Raw genomic sequence first — 17,980 nt, forward strand, 5'->3', positions numbered from 1 at the left:
TAGTAAAACACATAACAACATTATAAAGCTTTATTATGGACATTTCTTTCAGTTCCTTCAGCAATAATAAAACTATAATAAATGTCACCCAGATAATGATGAAGTTTCCATTGATTCTGGTTCCTCTTGAGGTTTCTTCCTCAAATCATCTCAGGAAGTTTTCTCCTTTCCTCCATTTCATCTGACTCAGTCATTAGGGATATGTTTATTCATTTGAAATGTATATTCAAATCTATTTATTTCTGTAAAGCTGTTTTGTGACAATTGTTAAAAATTCTAAACAAATTGAACAAATTGAATTGAACTGAACTCATATTGGACACGATCTCTGATTATCTTGTGCTGCGTGGATATTCATTTCCACGCGGCCCCGATCTCGGACTCGACACTCGGATGACGCCCATATTTATTAGAGGTCATTTACTTGTTATGAAAGATCATAATATTTAATGAATGAACTTATGTTTAGACATATAGATTGTTAAGGCTCTGGGTTGCTGATTGGCAGGCCGGGGGTTCAAATCCCAGTTTTTTTAGAGTTTCCACTATTGGGCCCCTGAGCAAGGCCCCCAACCCTATCTGCTTTAGAGGAGCTGTATCATGACCAACCCCGCACCCTAATGCCAGTTTCCGACCAAGCTGGAATATTCACAGCCATGCCATAGAAGAACCATTTTTAGTTCCCCCCAAAAAACCTTTCAGTAAAAGTAGAACTCTTTTCCAGAGTTTCTTTGCAGAACCATTTATGAAAAGGTTCTTCTTCACCCTTATTTGATTCCTCCAAGAAGCAAAATCTCCTTACATTCATCATCTCATATCTTATTCTCATTAATACTTTTATTAATTACAGTGAAAGAATACACACTAAAGTCAGGGCTAAATGATGCAAACGGATTACTAGAAATTTCCATCCACATGTGGTTCTTTCCCAAACTGTTAGCACAAAGTTGGAATCACACAAATGTCTTGGACAGCTTTGGAGGCTGTAGAATGAAATTTTGCCTTCACTTGAACTAGGAGACCCAAACTTGTTCCAGCATGACACTCTCTCTGTGCACAAAGCCAAAGATATGCTTTACATGGTTGGAGTGGAAGATCTTCTACTATAGAGCTCTGACCTCAATCATATTAAACATGAAGAATGTAAACGCTGACTGCACCCCCAGGCCTCCTCACCTCACCTACATCAGCACCTGACTTTACTAACTGACTGAATAAGCACAAATCCCCAGTAGCAAAATCTGGTGGAGCATCTTCTCAAAAGAGTGGAGGTTATTATAAGAGCAAATGGGAACTCAGTGTGGAATTGGATGTTCAGAAAGAAGCACATAACAATCATATGGCTGGGTGTCCACAAACTTTTGTCCAAATAGTGTAAATTCTAAGGTAAATGTTTTTCATTCGTGTGGTGCAGTGGAACGGTTCCATGGATGTTCAAGGTTCTTCACAGGACCATACACTTTAACCAAGAACCATTTAAGAACCTTTAGATCTAACACAAACCCCATCACACAAGCTGGGTGAAAAAGGGATCTTTAATTCTATTTTATTAGAAAACACTCGTTAATTATCTTCCAACACAAAATGACATAACAGGTGAAAGTCCCAGGATGAGGATATCAAGCGATATATAATTATTGCTAGTTATAAGGTTGTTAAATTCATTTCCAGGTCACATGTTCCTAATACAAATAATCTGGATTGATCTGCAAATCCGTGGGGTGGAAAATCAGGGCCGATTTAAAAACACTGTATATAATTAGTGATTATTATAATACAAAACTCCTTCAATGGAACTGCATTGGTGGTTTAAATGAGATCGTTTGTTTGATCGGACCTGGTTAGTGGAACAAACAGCGATGTACTAACTCTCCCTGAGTTCGTTCACTCTGTTTACGGGACAGCTGTGTGACGAGATAGACGGGTGCTTGGAGAATGCCTGATCGAGATCGACAGCTTGTCCCTGAATGAGGATTTTTTCCAAACAGCCCTGGAGGTGGTTCTCAGTCTCACCTGCAAAATTGTTTACAAGCACATTTACATTAATGGCAGACGCACTTATCCAGAGCGGCTTTCATTTATATCATTCATACAACTGAGCAGCTATGGGCTTTGCTAAGGGGCCCAGGAGGGGCATCTGAGTGTGGCTGGGATTTGAACTCATGACCTTTAGAGTCAATGTCCAATGTTTCAACCACTTAGCTACAGGAACCGCAGGATTACGTGACACTGGTACATTTATATAATTTTATAATTATATATATATATATTATAAATGATATAAATTCCTGTAAAACATGACCATTTTACAGTGAGCTTTACCTGGCACGCCACCGAATGCTAAAATCATCCCATCCGTCCACCTCGAGAGGAAGTCGATGCTTTCATCCACCAGCTCTTGTTTTTCATTTAACATCAGGGTATGCTTCAGGAAGGTGAGAGTCAGCTTGGTGGAGTCAGCAGTGTTACTCGAACCCGATTCTTCCTTCAGATCCACACTGAGAGACTGGAATACAGCATTCCAGAAATCAGTCTGGCGGTCTGTCTGTCTGTCTGTCTGTCTGTCTGTCTGTCTGTCTGTCTGTCTGTCTGTCTGTCTGTCTGTCTGTCTGTCCCAATCTGGAAGTATTGGCACTCTGTCCGTCCGTCCGTCCGTCCGTCCGTCCGTCCGTCCGTCTATCTATCTATCTATCTATCTATCTATCTATCTATCTATCTATCTATCTATCTATCTATCTATCTATCTATCTATCTATCTATCTATCTATCTATCTATCTATCTATCTATCTATCTATCTATCTACACATACACACCTAGGGATGTACATGGAGGTGGTTCCTGTTTAGGTTCCTGTCTAATCCTTCCTTGTGTATTCAGAACCTCCTGCACCTCTTCATTGTGATTTATATCAGTGTAGCAGTGATATGATTATCATTCTGTGCAGTCTTACCCTGCGCTCTTTTTTCTTAACCCCAGGAAAAGTGAACTGGAATTCATTGCTCTGAACACTAATCAATGTCCCGTGCCACGATCCGTACACCTCGATGGTGACCCCAATTTCTTCTGTCTTCACTCCAGGAAGATCTGCAACAATACAGAGGGCAATTACTATATCATTAATAATCATATTTCATTTGAATTAATAATAATAATAATCATAAAAATCATTAATATACAATTATTTAATGAGGCTACACAGTTTATTGGACTATTGAGTAAGTAATAATTGATAATTATTAGTAATATTTTATTATAATGAGTTAAATTTAAAACTATAATATTTGACTAACAAATTAATTAATAAAATTATGATGAAGAAAAAAGTTCTTAAGCTTGGTTAAACTAAAAGAACATCAGGCTGATGTGAATGATCTTGTCTTAAAAATACAGTAAAAACAAATGAACAAATAAGTAAATATATAAAAAAATGTGAAAAAAAATTCAAATCCTAATAGTTGAGTTTAATTATATGTTATGTAATATTTTTCTTCTTCTTCTTCTTCTTCTTCTTCTTCTTCTTCTTCTTCTTCTTCTTTCGGCTGCTCCCATTAGGGGGCGCCACAGCGAATCATCCGTCTCAATACCCCTCTGTCCTCTACTTCTGCCTCTTTCAAACCAACTACCTGCATGTCTTCCCTCACCACATTCATAAACCTCCTCCTTGGCCTTCCTCTTTTCCTCCTTCCTGGTGGCTCCATCCTCAGCATTCTCCTACTGATATACCCCATGTCCCTCCTCTGCACATGTCCAAACCATCTCAATCTCACCTCCCTCACCTTGTCTCCAAAATGTCCTACATGCGCTGTCCCTCTAATAAACTCATTTCTAATCCTGTCCATCGTCGTCACTCCCAACGAAAACCTCAACATCTTCAGCTCTGCTACCTCCAGCTCCACCTCCTGTCTTTTACTCAATGCCACTGTCTCTAAACCATACAACATCTCAGGTCTCACCACAGTCCTATAAACTTTCCCTTTCTCTCTCACAGATACTCTTCTATCACAAATCACTCCTGCTATCACTCTTCTCCACCCACTCCACCCTGCCTGCACTCTTTTCTTCACTTCTCTAACACACTCTCCATTACTCTGCACTGTTGACCCCAGGTACCTGAACTTCTCCACCTTCTCCACCTCTTCTCCCTGCAACCGCACCCCTCCACTGCCCTTTCTCTCATTCACACACATGTACTCTGTCTTACTCCTACTGACTTTCATTCCCCTTCTCTCCAGCGTGTACCTCCACCTCTCCAGGCTCCACTGCATTTTTCCAAAACATCTCCATGCTTTTGCAGGTATGTCATCTGGTCCAACCAACTTTCCACTCTTCTTCCTCTTAATCGCTGCTCTCACTTTCTCCTTACTAATCCTATCCACTTCCTCCTTCACCATCTCCCCATCATTCAACTTTCTCTCTCTCTCATTTTTCTCGTTCATCAGCTGTTCAAAATACTCCCTCCACCTTCTCAACACACTCTCCTCACTAGTGAACACATTTCCATCTCCATCTTTTATTGCTCTAATTTGCAGCACATCCTTCCCAGCTCGGTTCCTCTGCCTGGCCAATCGCTACAAATCCTTTCACTATGTTATGTAATATTATAAGCTTAAAAATCTTAACTTATAGCTACAATATATTTAAATATAATTGAAATATCCTCTATTTAAACGCATTATTTCCACCAAATATGTTCTTGGGCTGGGAAAAAAATACAAAAATAAAAAAAGAAATTAATTCAAATTAAATAAAAAAAAAAAAGACATCTATTAAAATAATACTAATAAAATAAAACAGTTGAATAAGTTTTACTTATTTTACATAAAAAATTAAATATACATTAATTAAATATATATTTATTAAAATAAATATATATAAAAAAGTATTTAAAAAAATTTAATAAACGATTTTTTTCTCCATTTTTTTTTCCCCTGGCAATTTTTTTACACTTTGAGCTGTATTATACTGTTTAAATTAGGGCATCGACGTTAAACACCCACCAGATGTATTAAACAGAGCTAATCCACTTCCAGGAAAGTAGCTGCCAGTCTTGATCTCTGGAAAAAAAGGTGACGGCTTCCAGCTCGGCTCTGCATCCCAGGGAGTGCTCAGGTTCAGCCAGTTTCCTTTCCGTATGCACGCATCTATCCAAGGATTAAACTGAAAGAGCAGGAACAAGGGATGAGCTCACAGGAGCAGAAACCTTACACCCTAAAACCAGATAAAAGAGAAAGAAATACGTAATGGCGTCTGACTGACAGAATGCAGGAGCTTCTTCTGGTCCACCAGCATCCCTCCGAGAGCCAGGCGTATTTTCCCAGTCAGCACCTCATCCGTCTGATCCGACTTCATTCCCAACTCCAGCTTCGCCTGATTGTTGATTTCTACAACCACGTAGTTTCCTTCGCTGCGCAACTCCAGCTGACAACACAAAGGGGAAAAACATCAGTGATAAGGTATTCAAATGTAGCCAAAATGTGCATCGGACAAAAATCTTGGCACCTTCACACCAAACATCAAATTGAGTAATTGTATCACCATAACATATACCATCACGCAATGTTATTTCCACCCCAGTATTGGAACAGTATTGTTCAGGATATAATTACTGTATTATGTAAGGAATAATCCAGGATGAGGTATGAGGAGGTACAGGATGTTAGCATGCATGATGAGGAGATAAAGAACGGCCCGAGGTGAAGCAGAGACCATTAAATTGGTGTAAGGCCTCACACTTAGAGGTGGAATATCACCTTATACCATGGCCCTTTCCCTGCATTGAAGAGTTCAAGCTGTCAATAATGTCTGCAAAGCAAAACTGAATGAATGGATCAAAATAATGCTAAATTTTCCATTCATTTTATATACGACTGGTAGAGCTTTTATTCTGCGGCTCCGAATCACACACAGATTAATAGGTGTCATAAGATTACACTTATTTACATGAGTAAAAGTTTACGATATGATCCATCGATATAAAAAAGTTGGCATTTGTATCCTGGTGCGTTGTTTTTAACATATTTGCGGTAAAAAACAAAATTTATTTATATATAATTATTAGTAGATGCGCTATACTTTTATTATTTAGAAAGTGACCAATAATTAATATGTAGATTATTACGTTAATATGACGTATTGCAACACTACTGAGAGTCACATAGAATACAGATTAACATGGCAGAGGTAGAGCTGCATCTTCCTGCAGACACAACTTTATTTTGCACAACAAAGGCCTGTTTGTGAAATGGCCATGCCTTTTTTATTGCATTACCTCACAGACTGAACACAGTATGTGAGGACTCGTGACTGTGAGTCTGCAAAACTGGATCCCAGCAGGGAACAGTTCTGGCCCTGTTCCTCTTCATCGTCTACACTGCAGACTTCATGTGCAGCCTGTCAACTGAGTCAGTTCTCTGATGACTCTGCCATCGTCGGTTTGATCACGGATGATGATGATGACAGGGAGTACAGAGGACTGATGCCAACGGAACTGCCTCCAGATAAACATGGGGAAAACCAAAAAACTTGTGGTGGATTTCCATAGGCACAGACAAACTTCATTATCAGCAGTGAACATTCAAGGAAAGGACATTGTGAGAGTGAACTCTTACAAATACCTGGGTGTTCATCTAAACAACAAACTGGACTGGACAGATAATATTGTGGTCATTTATAAGAAAGGACAGAGCAGACTCTTTCTGCTGAGGAGACTAAGGTCTTTTGGAGTGCAGGGAGAGCTACTGAAGACCTTTTTTGGCTCTGTGGTGGCCTCAGCCATATTCTATGGTGTGGTCTGCTGGTGCAGCAGCATCTCTACTGCAGACAGGAAAAGACTGGACAAGCTGATCAGGAAGGCCAGTTCAGTCCTGGGGATTCCCCTGGACACAGTACAGGAGGTGGGAAAAAGGAGGATGGGAGCTAAACTATCATCATTGCTGGAGAGCGTCTCTGACCCCCTGTATGAAACAGTTTCATCTTTGAGCAGCTCCTTCAGTGACACACTGTTACAGTGTCTGCAGTCACCATAATACACACCGTTATTACTGTTTAAGTGCAATAATAACAATAACAAAGTTTTTTATGCAATAAATGTGCAATAACAATCATATAAAACCGTGCAATATGTCTGATAGCGTAACTACTTACCTCTTTTGTATTTTTACATTGTGTTGTGTATATATTATATACTGTATTATATTCTTCTTATATTTGCACATTTCTTATCTTATCTTGTCTGTTTGAACCAAAGAAAGAAAAATATCTGTACCTTATTAAATTCCATTTTTTTTTCACTGTACTGCATTCAATCGCATCGTGCTGAATCGAATCCAAAATGAATCTCACCGCATCGTAATAGCGGTGAATCGTATCGCATTGAATCGGTAGCTGCTTCACATGTATCTTTAATGTATGGTATCGTTGGCTGTGCACTGAGACACGAATCGCATCGGCCGTAGTTGTGGAGATACACATTCCCACACTCTACTACTAATAATGCTGTTGATGTTAACTCCTGGTGCTGTTTTTTGTTACCTTACTCGTTTGAACGTTTTCTTCTCCACTTCGTTAAATACATTTTCTCAACCCTCAAGAAATTCATCACAAACATCATATAAGTTACACCACATGCAAAACTCCTCCATTTTCATTGATTTGTTTCCTTCATAATATTATTAATTTGATTAATTATATCTTCTCTGGGTTGTTTTTATAAAGTGTTTTTCCACAGTTTATACTGTTTCCTGGTTTTATCTCTTGCTCTGACTGTTTGAATAATTATTAATCCAGGTGTATTGATCCGTGCTGTACACTGTTTGTCTCCTACTTTTGGATCGGATCCTGGCCAAAAATACCTCAACACGCAGAGAGTACACACCTCATCTGTCTTCTCACACTGGAAATTTGAAAGATCTGTGGTGTGGAAAACGTTTTATCGTGTGCCAGGGGAAAAGTTTGCATCATATTTGGTTGAGATGATTCAAAGAATAGACATGACTCAATTCTAATTTTCCATCAGAGACAGCTCCTATTCACTTTCTTGAAGCTCAACATCGCTGAGCATTTGGAAGCAGAACAGGTGCATAACATCACACATTGTATATCAACAGCATAGTATGGATCCTATTTACGTGAAAAGTATTGTGTCACCCGACTTTTCCAGCCACATGTAGCTTTTATCTAAACTGTTAGCACAAAGTTGGAGATGTCTTTGGATGTCTTTATGGTTTACATGGGTTAGAGTGGAACATCTCCTCTATACAGCTCTGAAACTCAACCATACTGAACAATGAATGTGAACACTGACTGCACCCCAGGCCTCCTCACCTCACCTTCATCAGTACCTGACTCTACTTATACTATTGTATCTGAATAAGCACAAATCTCCACACTTCAATATCTAATGGAACATCTTCCCAGAAGATTGAAAGCTACAATAACGGCAAAGTGGACTAAATGTGGAATAAGATGTTTAAAAACCACATATTTGAGGTACCAACAAATAGCCTGCACCACATACCAATCTTAGGTGTCCACAAACTTTTGGCAAACAGTTTGTATTCCGAAAGGTGCCAGTATTAGTGGAGGGCACTGTATACACTATGCATTGTGTTCTTAATATCTTAGTAATGCTTAAATTTTTTTATTGTTATTTGTTAAAAATTTTCTACCAACTCTCAGCTGCTTAAAAAAACTCTTTGTTGTTTTTTTTTTGTTTTTTTGTTTAAATGCTCAAGTTCTCATATTTGCTGACTTGATTTATATCTGCAAATGCAGGTATAACGATCGTAAAGTCCCTTAGAGCATGACTTTCTTCTCTTACCAATAAAAGACTTGTTTCAAATCGTGGACTGTATAAAATGGAAGGGAATTAGCTTTTGTTTCTATAATCACTAGTTTGAGACGGTGCAGTCATTTTTGGAGGACCATGGTAGAATTGTAGTCTGTTGGACAGAATCAGCGAAAAGAAAGAACTGCCTTTTAATCTTCAGGCAAAATCCTCACTTTTTATTTATTGTTCTACATTTCTTAATTTTCATTCTGAAAGTTGTTTATTTAAGAACAATTAAGGTTTTTTTTTTTTTTTTTCTTCAAAATGGCTGAAACATTTGTACAGTGATTCGAAATGTAATTATTGATTTATGTTTGATTTATATTCATTTATTTATTTAAAGTCTGGTCCTCACCCGTCTTAAAGCCCAAGTCTGTCCAACTACCTGCATATCTTCCCTCACCACATCCATAAACCTCCTCCTTGGATTTCCATTTTTCCTCCTTCCTGGTGGCTCCATCCTCAGCATTCTTCTACCAATATAACTCATGTCCCTCCTCTGCACATGTCCAAACCATCTCAATCTCGCCTCCCTCACCTTGTCACCAAAACATCCTACATGTGCTGTCCCTCTAATAAACTAATTTCTAATCCTGTCCATCCTCGTCACTCCCAACGAAAACCTCAACATCTTCAGTTCTGCTACCTCCAGCTCCGCCTCCTGTCTTTTACTCAATGCCACTGTCTCTAATCCATACATCATCGCAGGTCTCACCAAAGTCCTATAAACTTTCCCTTTCATTCTTGCAGATAATCTTCTATCACAAATCACTCCTGTCACTCTTCTCCACCCACTCCACCCTGCCTGCACTCTTTTCTTTACTTCTCTAACACATTCTCCATTACTTTGCACTGTTGACCCCAGGTACCTGAACTCCTCCACCTTCTCCACCTCTTCTCCCTGTAACCGCACCACTCCACTGCCCTCCCTCTCATTTACGCACATGTACTCTGTCTTACTCCTACTGACTTTCATTCCCCTTCTCTCCAGCGCATATCTCCACCTCTCCAGGCTCTTCTCCACCTGCTCACTACTCTCACCACAAATCACAATATCATCCGCAAACATCATAGTCCAGGGAGACTCCTGTCTGACCTCGTCCATCAACCTGTCCATCACCACTGCAAACAGGAAAGAGTTAAGGGCCGATCCTTGATGCAGTCCAACCCTCACCCTGAACCAGTATGTCGTTCCTACTGCACACTTCACTGCTGTTACACTGTCCTCATACATGTCCGGCACCACCCTTACATACTTCTCTGACACACCTGACTTCCTCATACAATACCACAACTCCTCTCTTGGCACTCTGTCAAACGCTTTCTCTAAATCCACAATGCAATTCCTTCTGTCCTTCTCTATACTTCTCCATCAACATCCTCAAAGCAAATAAGTCATCTGTGGTGCTCTTCCTCGGCATGAAACCATACTGTTGCTCACAGATGGTCACCTCTTCTCTCAGCCTGGCTTCCACTACTCTTTCCCATAACTTCATGGTGTGACTAATCAACTTAATTCCCCTGTAGTTACTGCAGGTCTGCACATCTCCCTTATTCTTAAAGATTGGTACCAGCACACTCCTTCTCCATTCCTCAGGCATCCTCTTGCCTTCCAGAATCCTGTTAAACAATCTGGTTAAAAACTCCACTGCCATCTCTCCTTAACATCTCCACGCTTCTACAGGTATGTCATCTGGTCCAACCGACTTTCCACTCTTCATTCTCTTAATCGCTGCTCTCACTTCCTCCTTACTAATTCTATCCACATCCTGCTTTACCAACTCCACATCATCCAACCTTCTCTTTCTCTGATTTTCCTCATTCATCAGCTGCTCAAAATACTCCCTCCATCTTCTCAACACACTCTCCTCACTAGTCAACACATTTCCATCTCCATCCTTTACTGCTCTAACTTGCAGCACATCCTTCCCAGCTCGGTTCCTCTGCCTGGCCAATCGGTACAGATCTTTTTTTTCCTCCCTTAGTGTCCAGCCTCTCATACAGCTCCTCATATGTCTTTTCTTTGGCTTTCGCCACATCCCTCTTTACCTGCTGCCGCATCGCCTTGTACTCCTGCCTACTTTTCTCATTACTCTGTCGTTTCCACTTCCGTTTTGCCAACCTCTTTCTCCTTATGCTCTCCTGCACTTCCTCATTCCACCACCACATCTCTTTCTCTTCCTTTTCTATTTCCAGATGTCACACCAAATACTTTTCTAGCTGCCACCCTCATCACTCCTGCAGTAGTTACCCAATCATCCAACACCTCTTCACCACCACAGAGCCCCTGTCTGACCTCTTCCCTGAACCTCACACTACACTCTTCCTCCTTCAGTTTCCACCATCTTATTCTTCTTTTAGTTCTTACTCTCCTCCTCTTCGCCTCCAGAACCATTCTACAGACCACCATTCGATGCTGTCTAGCTACACTGTCCCCCGCCAACACCTTACAGTCTCCAATCTCTTTCAGGTTGCATCTCCTGCATAGTCCACCTGTGTGCACCTTCCTCCACTCTTATAGGTCACCTTATGATCATCCTTCTTCTTAAAATACGTGTTCACCACTGCCATTTCCATCCTTTTAGCAAAATCTACCACCATCTGCCCTTCTACATTCCTCTCCTTAAAGCCATACCTACCCATCACCTCCTCATTACCTCTGTTCCCTTCACCTACATGCCCATTAAAGTCTGCCCCAATTACCAATCGTTCTTTCCTAGGTACACCATCTACCACTTCATCTAATTCACTCCAGAATTTTTCCTTCTGCTTAATCTCACGGCCGACTTGTTGAGCATAGGCACTTATGACATTCATCATCATCCCTTCAACTTCCAGCTTCACGTTCATCACCTTATCAGAAACTCTCTGCACCTCCACTACACTCTTACTGTACTCTTCCTTCAGAATCACCCCTACACCATTTCTCTTTCCATTGACACCATAATAGAACAGTTTGAACCCACCTCCAATGTTCCTGGTCTTACTCCCTTTCCACTTGGTTTCCTGAACACAAAACATATCTACCTTTCTCCTCTCCATTATATCAGCTATCTCTCTTCCTTTACCAGTCATAGTACCAACATTTAAAGTACCAACCCGAACCTCCACTGTCCTCCACTTCTCCTTTCCCTGCCATCTCTATAGACGTCTTCCTCCTCTCCTTCTCCTCCTTCGGCCAACAGTAGCCCAATTTCCACCGGTACCCTGTTGGCTGACGATACCTGTGGCGGTCATTGTTAACCCGGGCCTCGACCGATCTGGTATGAAATTCTTATTTGTGATCCGCATATTTGATTTGGCACATGTTTTACGCTGGATGCCCTTCCTTGGGACCGGCAAGAGTGCACTGGCTTGTGCATCCATAATGGCTGGGTTTTAAACAGCATCGTTAAATTCGCAGATGACACCACGATGGTAGGCCTGATCAGAGGTAACGATGAGACGGCTTACATGGAGGAGATCCAACACCCAGTAGCATGGTGTGAGGACAATAACCTGGAATTTAACACCAAGAAGATGAAAGAGATCATTGTGGATTATAGACGTGCCGGCAATAACACTCACACTCCCATTCACATCAGAGGAGTGGCTGTTGAGTGTTAAAATCCTTGAAGTCCACATCTCTGAGGATCTCACCTGGTCTCTGAACTCTTCTATCCTGATCAGGAAGGCACAAAACCTGTTTCTTCTGAGGAGACTTAAAAAGTCCAATTTGTGCTAAATGATACTGGAAAACTTTTACCACTGTACCGTTGAGAGCATTCTCACTAACTGCATCTCAGTGTGGTACAGCAGTTGCACTGCTTGGGATCGTGAAGCCTATTAGAGGGTGGTGAAAACTGCGAATCATCGGCACTTAGCTGCCCACCATGGAGAACATTCACAATAAACGCTGTCTGCAAAGGGCGAGGAGCATCATCAAAGATACCTCTCACCCCAACCATGGACTATTCACACTTCTCCTATTGGGGCAGAAGCTACAGGTGCCTCAGAGCCGCACAAATAGACTGAAGAATAGCTTTATGCACCATCCATAACTCAGATTTACACTACTCTACATTCCACCCATACTTATACTGTACATTCCACCCATATTTATTCTGTATATACTGCATCATACATACATTCAGACTTGTACATAACTATATCATGTCACTGAGTATATTATCTTCTGACATGTTTATCTATGAATAATCTTTACACGGTATATTGTATATCACTATATAAACCATATATTATTACCTACTGCATCTTATGTACATTAATCATCATCATCCCTGTAGATATCAACCTCATACTCTATTTATCTACTGTTATTTATTATAAATAAGACACTTATGCACTTCTGGTTAGATGATCACTGCTTCTCATTGGCTCTGTAGATGAACCTTGCAACAAGTTTAATCTAATCATCTAATCTAATCTAATGTTTTTTTTTACATGATATATAACATTTTGTCATTGGATCAATTTATTAAAATAATTTAATGGCCTTGTAGAGATTGATATAACTAATTAAAATTCTAGATCATGGTTCCAACGGCGATGAGGGTCACATGCTCAAGTGTGTGTGGATTCTGGTTTTTACGTTTTTTTTACGGTTTTATACTGATGTTTTATGTTGTCTTTTTCTTGGTTTGCTTTGTTCTATACCATGTTGAAATGTTTTTATTGTAAATTTTGTAAAATATATTTTCCTATTTCTTGATTGATGACTGATTCTTGATTCATCATGCAAGATTCCTCTTCAGTCTATTCCCCTTCGGGAACTTTTGTGGGTGCCAATACTTTAGTGACACACCATTTAAAAAATCCCCAGATGCAGATTTACATGTTTATAATTTGATTCAAACCAACTATTTATTATAGAAAAATGTTCTACCCATTTCTGTCAGTAATTACTTTAGATAATTAGGATATGAAATGACTTATTAGAACATGGTGATCTTGTAGAGGTAATTGAGGAAAACTTGTACCTTGTGCCAAGCGCCATCATTCAGTTTGGGTCCTCCTTTCACACTGACCAGCATGTTCGCTTTCCCGATTTGCACTTCTGGAATGCCATCACGCAGAGAAAGAACAAACCAGTCTTGGCCCTCTTTGGTGTCTCCGTAGAAAATGATGCCCTCTGGATCGAAGGTGCGAAACTCGAAGTGTGAGGTGATGCTGCAGATGAAACCAGATATTAAATATCACCTGCTATTAAATACCATTTTCATTTCTATATAACCAGGTCTGACAGAAGTGAATCTAAAAGGTTTTAACAATCAGAAGTTTGTACAGTGTCAGAGGGGAGGTGGTTCCTTAGTGTTTAAGGCATTGGCCTCTGGATTAGAGGGTCACAAGTATAAATCCTAGCACCACCAAACTGCCACTGCTTGGCCCCTGAGCAAGGCTCTTAACCCTCAGCAGCTTAGTTGTACAAGGTGGTATCAAAAAGTTAAAAAACTAGCTCTGTTTACAAGAAAGTGCTCCCAGCGTTCCTGACACTTCTGGAATGTGTCCTGGGAGTCTTCTTTTCGAAGCTGTGATTTGAGCTGGATCTCTGTAATGGTGTCAAAACAGTGACCTTTGAGCTGGATCTTCATTATCAGAAAGAGAGCAAAGTCCTCGAAAGAGACAAATCTGGTGAGTAGGGTGGGTGTGGAAGTGAGATCATGTGGATCGTTCTCCGATGATCGTCATGCACGAGTTTCTGAACGGTTTTGACATTTTCGGGTCTTTCTGATATCTCGTCGTCTGCCACTGATGTTCTTGAAGCAAACAACTCATTGCCGCATCGTCGTATGTCAAACGTATGTCATGTCAGACGTCTCTGTGGCAGATTTGCCCAGGTTCAGTCACAGTATTTCACATTTGCTATTTGTTCTAAATTGCTGTCTATGATGAAATCGCAGACGTGGTAATGCACATGGTCAGAACAGCACCAAACAGCAAAAGACCACCTCATAAGTCACTCTGGATAAGGGAACGTCTGCCGAATGCCATAAATGTAAAAGTGAACAATCCATTGGATACAGTGACATGTCAATTGTAAAAACTAAAGTGCTAAAGCCAGCTCATCACTGCAGACTCAGATACCCCTCATCCTCTTTACACACTATCACATCCCCCACAAAGCAAATAACATTATCGATTGCAGACTACCTCCGAATCCTTTGGACACACACACACATACACATATATAACACACATACACCCCTTTACATATGAAAATAACAACATGAACCCAATCTACCTCTACTCTATGTTTATGGTACACGCTGAACACTGTATACATGCACATATGTATGTGCATCGTTAAGTTTCTGTAAATTTGGGTAATGGATTTTAATTGGCAAACACAAATTTAATAATACATTTTCATATCTATTAAAATTTTCCCCAAAACTTTCATGCGTCCACAGTAGCAGCCCTTTTGCAGCCCAATGGTTATCAAGTCTAAATGGATGCAGCATGATGCTACAAATATAATTACTAAACAAATTATAATTATTGGAACACAAGTAAACGCAAATAGAAAAAAAAAACATAATTAGGGATTAATTCGACTTGCCTACAAAAAAGCAATGAACGAATGAACCCCTAAAGGTTCCTCAAAACTGACCTGGAAATGGAGGAGAGATTTGCACTGATGTGCATTAAAGGCTCCCAAGCTGATGATTTATGGCTGAGGTTGATGACCTCATTACCTGATACCTTAAATAACAGAAAATCACAGTTAATCACGTGTGCTTGCATAAATGCAAACTTATATCTCGGTATATACTCAATGATCTTTCCAGATTTTTTGTTAATTTGGACTTTGCACCATAACATTTTACATCCACTACATGAAACTTTGTGGAGACATGACCATAGGTTTGGTATGTACTTCATGAACAATTCATTCCACATTTAGTCCCCACATTTATTTCTGTTATAATAACCTCCACTCTTCTAGATTTTGGATTGGGCTTTTAGAGAATTGTGTTCATTCAGGAGCATTGTGATGGTGGAACAGGTTTGTGGTTCCAACTTCTTGGTAACAGTTTGGCGAAGAACCACATATGGCTGAAAAAGTCCCAAATTTTAAATAACTTTGTATAACCCACTTGTGCTATAAAAATATGAAAAACTTGGGAAATTAAATCATAAGTAAAGATACAGATAAAGACATTAATTTAGTCTTCACAAAGTTGGGAGTTTTCCAGAAAGCATCCAGATAGATGCTAAACTGCATTTCTTATTTCTACTTTAGAGCTCTGGGCAATGACAGTAAGGTTGAATGTAATCTAATATACTGGGATCATGTGACATTTTAATTGCAGACACAAGGACTCCATTCAACTGGTTATGTAACTTCTGAGCTGAAATGTTTGCACAGGAAATTCAGTATTGAAGTTTTTTACTGAGAGATTTCTGAAGGCAGTGATGTCTATGTATATTTCCAAATCATATGAGAGAAAGAGAAAGTTCCAGTTCCATCCATATTGCGACATCTTTTGAAACTGACCTTACTGAACAACATGAAGGAGTTTTACATGTAGTGTAACTTATATAGTAAATACGGTGATTTTGATAAACAGCTTGTGGAACAAGATGAATTTGGTGACCAACTGGAGAAGAAAATGAAAAATATACCAAAAACAGCACCAGGGTTTAACTCCAACAGCTTCTTTATTAGTAGAGACATGTATTAAACACACAAGCCTTTTTCTCTTTTTATAATAACCATTTAAACCTATGTAAATAAAAGCAATCTGTTGGCACTACTTTATCCCTGTGTGTGATTTGGAGCAGCAGAATTCTAGCTCTAACAAGCCATATGTATACAATGAAAGGATAATGGGGCGTTCTTTTTATCCTTTCAGTCAGTTTTGCGATTTCTTTATAAGAAGCATTTACAGAAGGAGTTTTTGTATATAAAATACAGCTTAATAAACTAAACTAAATACGCTGAGAAACCCAACAGTTTCATAACAAAGAGTTCAGAGATTATTCTGCAATGTGGGTATACAAATCAGAACTATCTCTAGTCAAATACAGTCAAATCCAGTCCTTTTTTAGTTAAGTATTAGTATTTCTCATTACATTTTTGTACCAGATACAATTATTTTTGTGACTTTTTTTTTTTTTTACATGATTTGTTTATTTCTATGATTTATACATTACTGATTTATTTTCAATTTCCTCTAATGATTCATTTATACTCATTAGAATTATTTTTACACAATTAACTTATATTTTAATGGGTTACATTTCTGCTCATTGGATAAACATTGCAGCTTAATAAACTACACTAAATACTTATTCCAGTGAGACACCCATTTCTTCAAAAACCCAATAGTTTCATATCAAAGTTTTGTGAAAGAATATATCCTGCATGGTGAATATTCAAATTTTGAAAAATCTCCAGCTGAATACAAAAAGTGTTTGTAAGCAGTGATATCATCTGAAGAGGGTGGAACTGACCGTACAGATCTTTCCTGACTTTTGCTCATGTGGCAACCAGTGTGGCACTATAGCACAAGATTGTACTGCAAAGTAGATTTATTATCAAAATATTCATTTTTGATACAGATCGCACTTATGATTAGTTTATTAATTTATCAGCTAGGCTTAATTTTTATTTTTAGACACACACACACACACACACACACACACACACACACACACACACACACACACACACACACACAATTTGGCATGAATAAAAATTCTTGTAATAGCATTTTAATGTAAAAAAGGTAGACTGACCTTCACTGCTGATACCCAGAACCAGTTGAGGTTCAGGTACAACGCTAGAAAAATACTGGCATTTCTCAGAAAGTCCATTCTAGAGCTGACCGAGAGCTTAACAAGACACAAGAACAATCCTGGCCTGTTGAAGGAGTTTGCGACTGTTGTGACTAATTATTGAATTCAAAAGAACGTCAGAGGGTTTGATACGGTCTTATGGCGGTCCTGTCTTAACAGCTCTGAGAGATTAGACTGTAGATTTGTTTGCATCAGATATCGATCACTGGCTGTTTGTTTTCAGTGTGACTGGCCGAGTTTATGCACGAGGTCACTGGTAAACAAAATGTGTCCTTGGGAAACCTAGAAATGGGCAGATTTATATCGGCTTCTATTTGAATATACCATTTCACATTTAGGCCCCATATAAG

General features: G+C 39.4%; 1 protein-coding gene across 1 annotated transcript; it reads right to left on the minus strand.

The window, feature by feature from the left end:
• Window positions 1–1,517: 1,517 nt before the first annotated feature.
• On the minus strand, window positions 1,518–17,898 carry shbg (sex hormone-binding globulin). Its single transcript, XM_083557525.1, has 8 exons — window positions 17,571–17,898; window positions 15,439–15,530; window positions 13,808–13,997; window positions 5,258–5,419; window positions 4,999–5,158; window positions 2,952–3,085; window positions 2,323–2,506; window positions 1,518–2,013 (listed from the first exon to the last, which is right to left on the minus strand). Exons 1-8 carry the CDS (start codon window positions 17,646–17,648, stop codon window positions 1,865–1,867), a joined length of 1,149 nt encoding a protein of 382 aa, XP_083413651.1. The 5' UTR covers window positions 17,649–17,898; the 3' UTR covers window positions 1,518–1,864.
• Window positions 17,899–17,980: the final 82 nt, after the last annotated feature.

The sequence above is a fragment of the Silurus aristotelis genome (assembly GCF_946808225.1).
Source record: "Silurus aristotelis genome assembly, chromosome: 12".
Lineage (NCBI taxonomy): Eukaryota > Metazoa > Chordata > Actinopteri > Siluriformes > Siluridae > Silurus > Silurus aristotelis.

Excerpts from the sequence above, each read along its gene's own strand:
- shbg (XM_083557525.1), bottom strand. The coding sequence starts at position 17,648 with ATGGACTTTCTGAGAAATGCCAGTATTTTTCTAGCGTTGTACCTGAAC. Across the intron at positions 15,531-17,570 it reads TCTGGGTATCAGCAGTGAAG|GTATCAGGTAATGAGGTCAT; the intron begins GTCAGTCTACCT and ends CTGTTATTTAAG. Across the intron at positions 5,420-13,807 it reads ATGATGGCGCTTGGCACAAG|CTGGAGTTGCGCAGCGAAGG; the intron begins GTACAAGTTTTC and ends TTGTGTTGTCAG.